Source organism: Tachysurus vachellii, chromosome 20 (genome assembly GCF_030014155.1).
Source record: "Tachysurus vachellii isolate PV-2020 chromosome 20, HZAU_Pvac_v1, whole genome shotgun sequence".
NCBI classification, from domain to species: Eukaryota; Metazoa; Chordata; class Actinopteri; order Siluriformes; family Bagridae; genus Tachysurus; species Tachysurus vachellii.
In genome coordinates, this window is record NC_083479.1 from 21,198,478 (window position 1) to 21,208,477 (window position 10,000).

General features: G+C 40.0%; 1 protein-coding gene across 1 annotated transcript in view; it reads left to right on the forward strand.

Annotated features, from left to right (window-relative positions):
• The window catches only part of urm1 (ubiquitin related modifier 1), a 14,484-nt gene extending 6,422 nt beyond the window's left edge, over positions 1-8,062 (forward strand). Inside the window, exons 3-5 of the mRNA XM_060895822.1 lie at positions 5,756-5,837; positions 6,879-6,927; positions 7,565-8,062. Coding sequence (XP_060751805.1) covers positions 5,756-5,837; positions 6,879-6,927; positions 7,565-7,633 — 200 coding nt within the window. The 3' untranslated portion in view covers positions 7,634-8,062. The remainder of the gene's footprint in view (positions 1-5,755; positions 5,838-6,878; positions 6,928-7,564) is intronic.
• The last annotated feature ends 1,938 nt before the right edge of the window (positions 8,063-10,000 follow it).

The window sequence follows — 10,000 nt, forward strand, 5'->3', positions numbered from 1 at the left end:
TTTGTTTTGTTTACCTATCTAACCTTTGTTTTGTTTGTTTATTTGTATAACTTTTTTTATTTATTTTTAAGTATTTTACTATTTCATATCACACATTAAATCTGCGTCTGATAGAACTTGTAATTATTAAAAAAAATTATTCAAATTTAATTATTTTTAAAAATCCCAACCTGAGTATCAGAAAAGTGACAGTTTATCATGATATCGTTATCATTTTGTTGTTATATTGTTAAATCGCTGAGCTCTAATCCTGAAGAATCTCCTCTCTCACTTTTCTCTTCTCCTTCACTTTCATTTAAACAACAATAGAGCTGAACCCTGTGTCCATCCTCCTCCTCCTCCTCCTCCTCGTCCACCAACATCTGTGAGCCTCCTCAGCCTCCGCCATTCTCTCTCTAACTGCTCCATTATGGAGGCTCTTTCACTTGTAAATATGGTCAGTGATATTGTCGATGGGTCTTTTATGCCCAGTGCCGGGGTCACACTGAAGGTATGGAGCGGGGTAGGGGCGTGAGGAGGGAGGCCTGCCTGAGGCGGGAGGGATGACGCTTACAAAGGCCCGAGTGCTGTCGGTTTTGTGTGCAGTCATTTTTTTTTTGCGTGGGGGAGTTGGTGTTGTGCTGTTCTTCTTCTTTTGAAAGAAGGATCCTACTCTCTGAGATTCCTGCAGGCTTCACGGTGGGACTCGGGGTGAAAGTGGTGTCGAGGGTGAAGAGAATGAGGGCATTGACATTAGGCCATGACTCAGTACAAGGAACGTCACGATAACAGCTTAAATACCAGAACATTTGTTATACCTGAGGACCAGAGTTTTTACACCACAGCTGTTTCTTTGGAGAACAGAAACTGGTTCCACTTCCTGATGCTGGAATCAATTTAACTCCTTTATATTTATACAACACTTAACAGTGGACATTGTCTCAAAGCAGCTTAACAGAAATATAAGTAATATAAGTTCAGGAGGTTGTATAAAATTTTTGTTTATCTGTAATGAGCTGCTCAGAGGTGAAGGTGGTGAGGAAAAACTCTGAGACAATATGAGGAAGAAACCTTGAGAGAAACCAGACTGAAAAGAGAACCTCATCTGGGTGACACCAGAGAGGGGGATTATAAATCATTCTAAACCCTGAGAGTGGGATTATAAATCTTAACATTGAGAGTGGGATTATAAATCATTCTAAACAATGAAAGTGGGATTATAAATCATAAACACAGAGAGTGGGATTATAAATCATTCTAAACCCTGAGAGTGGGATTATAAATCATTATAAACCCTGAGACTGGGATTATAAATCATTCTAAACCCTGAGATTGGGATTATAAATCATTCTAAACCCTGAGAGTGGGATTATAAATCATTATAAATCCAGAGAGTGGGATTATAAATCATTCTAAACCCTGAGATTGGGATTATAAATCATTATAAACCTTGAGAGTGGGATTATAAATCATTATAAACCCTGAGAGTGGGATTATAAATCATTATAAATCCAGAGAGTGGGATTATAAATCATTCTAAACCCTGAGATTGGGATTATAAATCATTATAAACCTTGAGAGTGGGATTATAAATCATTATAAACACAGAGATTGGGATTATAAATCATTATAAACCTTGAGAGTGGGATTATAAATCATTATAAACCTTGAGAGTGGGATTATAAATCATTATAAACCTTGAGAGTGGGATTATAAATCATTATAAACCCAGAGAGTGGGATTATAAATCATTATAAACCTTGAGAGTGGGATTATAAATCATTATAAACCTTGAGAGTGGGATTATAAATCATTATAAACCTTGAGAGTGGGATTATAAATCATTATAAACCTTGAGAGTGGGATTATAAATCATTATAAACCCAGAGATTGGGATTATAAATCATTATAAACCTTGAGAGTGGGATTATAAATCATTATAAACCTTGAGAGTGGGATTATAAATCATTATAAACCTTGAGAGTGGGATTATAAATCATTCTAAACCCTGAGATTGGGATTATAAATCATTATAAACCTTGAGAGTGGGATTATAAATCATTATAAACCTTGAGAGTGGGATTATAAATCATTATAAACCTTGAGAGTGGGATTATAAATCATTATAAACCTTGAGAGTGGGATTATAAATCATTATAAACCTTGAGAGTGGGATTATAAATCATTATAAACCCAGAGATTGGGATTATAAATCATTATAAACCTTGAGAGTGGGATTATAAATCATTATAAACCTTGAGAGTGGGATTATAAATCATTATAAACCTTGAGAGTGGGATTATAAATCATTCTAAACCCTGAGATTGGGATTATAAATCATTATAAACCTTGAGAGTGGGATTATAAATCATTATAAACCTTGAGATTGGGATTATAAATCATTATAAACCTTGAGAGTGGGATTATAAATCATTATAAACCCAGAGAGGATTATGAATAATGTCCTTTTTACAGCTTTGAGCAATATATTAATTTATTAGTTGAATTGAGCTGCCTCTAGTTCTTTAATAATGCTTTACATGGAGCTTCTGAAATGTTCATGAAAGGAGTCACCAGTGTCAGTGCTGTGGAAATGGCAGGACAGATTAGACTGGATCAGTTGTTAGATTAGACTAAGGTTTTGACATAAAGCTCAACTTCACTGTCATTTTTGTTCTACAGGTTTTTCTGAGCGTTCTGTTTATTCAGATTGTGTGTAAAGTCAGGAAAATGTTTGCACATACGTGTGTGTGTGTGTGTGTGTGTGCGCGCACGTGTGTGTGTGTGTCTGTGTGTGTGCGCACGTAGCCTTTTTCCCTCCAAACACACTGAGTCTACAACATTCAGAGGTGTGTGTGTTTTACCGGACCTCCAAAACTCCATAAAACAACAGGAACAAAACAACAGCGAGGTCATCGCCATGACGCTGAAGTTGCTACGACAACTGGACCACAAAAGTGAACCCTGAGAGGGAATGTGGTCTTTTCTGAGGCCAGAAAATGACCTTGAGTCTTCTCTGTCTATATATATATGTGTGTGTGTGTGTGTGTGTGTGTGTGTGTGTGTGTGAGAATGACTCGGTGTCATGGACGGCTAATTGTGATCACTCAGCGAAATTTCTGTTTTATATTCCAAATCCTTGAGTGATTGATGAGCTCACACACACACACACACACACACACACACACACACACACACACTATTGTCACAGACGTCTCTCTTATCGCTATCAGGATGAATGACGTCAGCTCCTCCCACCCAGAGACCGTAACAACAATGACGACCATTGTTCATAACCGTACCACCTAAAAATCACGCTTAGCCGCCACGCTACACGCCTTCGTCCTTCTTCTTCTTAGCCGCTATCCCAGCATGCACTAGTGATGGCTGCTGTGGTGCAGACTGCTCCCTTTTCCCCTCCTCCTCATCCTCCTCTCTACTCCTTTTTTTAATGAGCGTAAAAAGCAGTATTGATGAAGGTGTAGGAATCTCTGCTCAGTTTGTAGGACACGCCCTCGCTTTCCTTTTTATTAAAACTCGCCCCAGTGGACGAATGATGAGCTCCAAAGTGATTGCTTCTGTTTTTAGCCTCATGCTCTCAGCGCTCGTCGATATTCATTGCCTGGACGCTGCACCAAGGCAGACATCACTCTTCAGTATGGACGCCGGGGCGCGAGCTGGACGGCCTGCGAGGTAACGGCGATCGTTACACGGCCGAGGAGCTTGACAGCGATCCAATTAACCTGAAACAGCCTCCATCGCTCGCCTGCTGCCTTTCACAGTGAGAGTGAAGGAGCGCGCTGCACGCATGCTGATGCTGACGCTCTGAAACCGAGCGAGCGCTAACTGACGTTCCTCTCGGTTCTGTTTACACTCACTACAGCAGCACGATGGCTGACTCGCTCAAACTGCGCTGGAGCGCCATCGTGTCCCGTATCTCATGTCCCACGTCTCCTCGAACACTCCACCCCAACTCCCCCACACCGTGTTCCCCGTGTCTGAGTCACTGCGGAGGTTTCACTGATCTCACGGGACACGACACACCACGAGGAATGAGACGACACGGCCCGGGCTGCTGATACAGAATAAATACAAAAAAGAGAGGAAAGAAGGAGAGACAAATCAGAGTGGAACGAGAGGAGTGAGGGAAGAGAAACATAAGAAAGAAGGACAATGAGTAGGGAGGGAAAGAAGGAGGTGAAAGATGAGTAATGGAAGGACAAAAAGGTGGAAGAAAGCCATAGAGAGAGAGAGAGAGAGAGAGAGAAATAAATAGAAAGGAAGGGAGGAAGGAAAATAGAAAGCAAAATGGAAAGGAAAGAATGAAGTGAATTGAAACAAGGAACTGAAGAAAGGGATAAATGAAGGAGAATGTGTGAGGAAGGGAAGGAACAAATGGAAGGAAGGAATGCATAAAGGGAGAAAAGAAGAATGAACAAATATTCAGTGAGGTAGGAGGAAAAGAAAGACAAAAGCAGAGAGGAAAAGGCGGAAAGAGAGAAGGAAGTGAAAGATAAGAAAAAGGAAGGGTAAAAAGATGGACGAAAGCAGTGTCGTGAAGGGGAAAGCAGAGGAGTATGGAAAGAAGGAAGAAAACTAGAAAAAAAAATAAAAAAAGAGAAAAGAAGGAAGAAATTGAAGGATAAAGGAAACAGAACGGAATGAATAATGTAAGGATGTAAGGAATAAAAAAAGGAAGAAGGGAATTAAAATCTAATGACATGAAACACAGCAGCATTATGTTTAATAAAACACATTTATACACATCAGTTAAGTCATTATACATCAGCCAGCCTTAAAAAATGATGATTATTATTATTATTGTTGTTGTTGTTGTTGTTGTTGTTTCTGACAGAAAGCTCTGTTTGTGCTTCACACCGTGTGTTAATCTCACACGTCTTCTCTCACCCTGATGTTCTTGTGCTGGTTCCTCGTGTGTCACACGGATGTCTGGTGTTTTGGGTTTTTTTTAAATACCAAACCAGGCAGAGTTTTATTTAGTGCTGCTTCTCTACTCAGACCAGAGGAGCTTCTGGCTGATGTTTAGGTGTTAGGTGATGTTCCTGCTCCTCTCCTTCATCACCCCTGTATTAGGGAGGAAAGTGGTTCAGTCCTGTAATGGAGGCTGATGATGCTGTGTTGATGTTGCTGGACCACAGACGCTGTGTGTTCTGTCACTGTTCACCGTATAGTCACACACACACACACACACACACACACACACACACACAATGTCGCATTTTAACGTCCCTGGACTGTTCCATTTGAAGCTCAGTGTTTTTTTCGCTTGTCTGTGTGTCTTTATGAAGTGATGAATTAAATCGTGTGATTAAAACGAAGACGCCGCTTCACACACACCGACCCTCTGTTTCATTGGAGCTCCAACATGGGGAGCGTTTAACGTTTACATCCATCAATCATCCTGCTCTTCTCCACATTTCCACGCTGTAGAGACGCCACATTACGGAGACATCGTGTTCCCAAAAACATCTGATTTCTCCGTCCTGTTGCCCCCCGTCCTGTTGCCCTCCATCCTGTTGCCCTCCGCCGTCACTCGCCATCCAGAAACGAAACTATAGGCCTCGTATTTTCATTTGAATCGGTGTTTTGCGGCGTGTCGCAGTATTTAATGCTTTCCTTCTCCATACATCAGCCCTGCTCCCTCCCGCCTGCCCCACCCTCCCACTGTCGCTGGTCCTGTCGCGCCACTTCGACCGATTCTGTCTCTCCCTGCACCCCGACCTCTAACCTTTAACCCTTTGTGGCTTTTTTGCAGGGGACTTGAAGCAGCTGCTGGTGTGGATTCAGGAGAACCTGCTGAAGGAGAGGCCCGAGCTCTTTGTGCAGGGAGATTCTGTGTAAGTGCGCACACACACACACACACACACACACACGGTACATATCAGGGTCCATGTACATATCGGCTTTGCGGGAGAACGGATAAAGGAACACACTTAATAACTATATTAGGTTTTGAAATGTTACATGAATGTTATATTAATGTTATTTTAATGTTATATTAAGGCTCTATTTGTTTTATAGATGGTTCGAGATTACTACAGATTACTAGCATTGGATTTAAAGCTACATTCATGACAATTTGATGACATTTCCAGCTGTTTTGCAGTTTGAACATGATGGATGTGTCGCCATATTGCTTTTTCACACGTCGCACTACAATTCCTCTACGTTTTATATAATTAACGCAGAAATCCATCCATCACCTTTGTGGGATGATTTAATCTTTTATACGGCGGTGTATAGATTTTGCAACATGGCAGAAATTCATTTGCTGAACTTTAATCCTGCGCATGACCGAGCCTCAGACACGTGAACGGCGTTACGCTGTTGTCTAATATTATTGTTTATTAGCACTCCATCAGATTATTAATAATCATCAATGTAAATTATTTAAATGTGTAAACTTCATCCATATTATATAGAGTGTATATTTTAGTCCACTAGGGCAGGGTTTTTATTCATATTTAATTATTTGTAATATTATTGAATTTAAACTCATATAATTTCTCAGTTTATATTGAATAATAATTGAATAATTCTGATCGTGTTGCTTGAAAAGATGAAACTGTTTTAATGGAAAATGACGTAAGAATGAAATCAAACAGCATCACGTCTATAGACGAATATCATTATACATGATATTACTGTAGGAAACTACGTCCTCCGTAGGAAGGACCTCAGCTGCACTTTGTTGTGTTTCAGTAAATGATTTATTAAAGCTGACAATCGAATGTTTGATCCTTCAGATCGTTTGTGATTTTTTTTCTCTCTTTATCTATTGACATGTTGTATAAATTGTGGTGAAGCTGCTTTACGTCGATGTTATCAGTGGATCGCGGCGAGTGAATGAGGAAATGTCTCTGTTTTCTCTTGCACAGGAGACCCGGCATTCTCGTATTGATCAACGATGCGGACTGGGAACTGATGGTGAGATCTATGTGTGTGTGTGTGTGTGTGTGTGTGTGTGTGTGTGTGTGTGTGTGTATGTGTATATGTGTATGTGCATGTGTGTGTGTGTGTGTGTGTGTGTGTGTGTGTGAAATCAAATCAGTCCACTTCCTCTGTTTTAATGACTTGCTCATTTTTCTGGGCCGTGTGTCACTTCCTTTTTTCGTCCGTCTGATGTGTCGGACGCCCGCTCCGGGTCAGTCGTTCAGGCAGAACCACATATTGGCATCTACTTGTAATTTACACAAACACGGTCAATGAGGGAAAAGTCAATGTCTTGAGGACTGTCGATGATGGTCTAAAACCCACAAATCAAGCACTGATTTAAAGTCGGGTATCGGGTCGCTCCTTTTTTACGGCTTTAACATAAATCTCGTTTGTAATAGCTTTTAGCTCGGCCCCTTGTCTCGTGCGCCCACTAATAAACATCGAACAAGCGATTTGCTTTTTAAGGCCCTTTTCAAGAAATATTTGCCACGGATCATTACAGCTAATGGTGGTGTTTTGTGTGTGTTTGTGTGTGTTTGTTTTTTTTGTTCAGTGAATAACTGGAAATCATAATTGTTTGAACTGTGTGTGTGTGTGTGTGTGTGTGTGTGTGTGTGTGTGTGTGTAGGGTGAGTTGGAGTACCAGCTTCAGGACCAGGACAATATCGTTTTCATCTCCACACTTCATGGAGGTTAACAGACTCTAAAAGTTCTCACACACACACAGACACACACACACAGACACATACATACACACCATATATCCATGCCTTTATTCTCGATGCTCTTCGCTACCCATCCTCCATCGTCCAACCTCTCGACCAATCCAGTGAGCACGTCTTGAGTTGTTTTGATCTTTTAGCCCAATAAAACGGGCCGTCAGTGGAACACGGGTTGAGACAGGATGGTCTCGGCCCTCTACCTGCCCCTCGGTTCGATGGACGGGGTCACATCGGGCGCATTCAGAGGTCATTTCGTCTAGCCGACGTGCAGATGGATTCTCCAGAGACGTTCAGCAATCACTCACGCTCTCGCTGACAAACAACAAAATTTCCATTTCATTTATTTACGTCTGGACATCGTTTTTTTTTCTTTTGTCGTGAATAAATAAATATGATTTTTAGTATTATTAGAATCTTATTTTTTCTATACGGAAATGCAATTTTTTGTTGAAGTAAAACGGCGATATTTAATAAAGGCCTCATTGATGCTGAGGTTCGTGGAAAAAGTCAAATATAAAAGCTTAAGTCTAAAACATTTCAGCTGCTGGTCTCGTAGCTTCGATTTCTGCCTGGACTCGTCCATGTCACCTTGACATTTTATCTCCTTTTTATTTTTTTTTAAAGAAGAAAATGATATGACCTAATCTCTATCTGAGGCTGCTGTATAGTGGAGCTTCAGATCAGGATTTTTTTGTCTAAACGAGTGTGAGTGCCTTGTGTCATTCATTTTTACACTTCATTTTTTAAACATGTTTGCTAAAAAAAAAAAAAAAAAAAAAATGTTATTTATGAAATGACCAATCACCCAGCGTTGCTTTAACAATATAATTAAATAAGTGTAGATATATTCTGTACATTTTTTTTTAGATATTTTAAATCTCATTTAATGAATAATATATATTGAAAATGTTTTTTTTTACATGTAATATTTTGTTTTAATATAATTTACTAAAGTAATTTTTTTCATAGATTTTATGTTATTTAATCTCACACACACGAAGGTGATTTACACGGAGGAATCCGCTTCAGATCACTCCCTGATCTTACACTTGGATAATGTAGCATTAATCCAGTGTTTTATACATTCACCACAGAGCCTTTTGGTTAGGAGCGTGGCAGGCCTGATTTACATCTCCACATCCTACAGAAACAATAGCAGTAAACAGTGCATGGTCTTTTTTGTTGCAGATTGATTTTGATCCTACTTTAAGACCCATTTCCTGATCCTGGGGTCCCCTGGAATATTCATTAGGGGTGAATCCGCGGGATCCACTGAAGAGTCGATTTGCAACGGAAAACTGTATGATAATAGTGTAGCCTAACTATAATACAAATGCTAATGAGCTGGAGGGAGGGAGAGAAAACACCCCTGTGTGTGTGTGTGTGTGTGTGTGTGTGTGCGTGCAGGCAGATGAAGAGAGTAAACATTGTTCTCCTGCGGCGTGACCTGTCAGGGAGGTCAGGAGTTAAAATGGCGGCTGATTATAGCGAGGTTTTAAAAGTAAACACTGGGTTTTTTTTTACTTTTAGCATTTTACTTCCAAACCAAAGGTCGTATTCTAACACAAAAAACAACCTGATATAAATTGTCCAGGCTGAAGTTTCATCCAGCAGCTTGGAGGATGGAGGACGTCTGTGCAGAAAGTAACCTCCATCCGTGGACTAAACGGCAGCTGGACATTATGTCGCTCAGTCACTGATATGTGACAATAATTGTTAACCGTTTCTAATCTTGGTTTTGTTTTCTATTACAAATGATTATCTTAAACATCTTCTAGCCTTGACTGTAAGTTTAAGGTCCTGGAGAAACGTCGTATCATTTCACTCTGTACTACAACAGCTATACGGTCGAAATGACAATAAAAGCTTCTTTACTTGACTTGATGATCTAAGATGGCTTGAGGGAGTCCGGTCCTGACCAGCCCTACATATCTGAGCTGCTTAAACATTCTGGTCATGCAGGAAGCTGAATGGTGTCTGCGGCCCGCTAGCCTATAGCATCAACCATGAACATGAGTAGAACATACACATCTACAGGACTCTGGGTTTCTCAAGTGAGATCCAAGTACAATTAGGGGTCCATGATACATACCCAGTGGTCCATGACACTGTAAAATGGCTGAGATCGTCCACTGGTGGTGTTAGAGATCTTAATTAATTACACGGTTGATTTAAATTGGTTTAAAAAATGATGCCATGTTGCATTTTGTAGATATTTTATTAAATCTAAAAACATTTTAATGGATTTTTAATATTATATAATATGTATTGAATATTTAGGTGAAATCTCTAGGAATAATACTGTATTTTAATGACTCCAAGAAAAAGAAAGTCTACACACA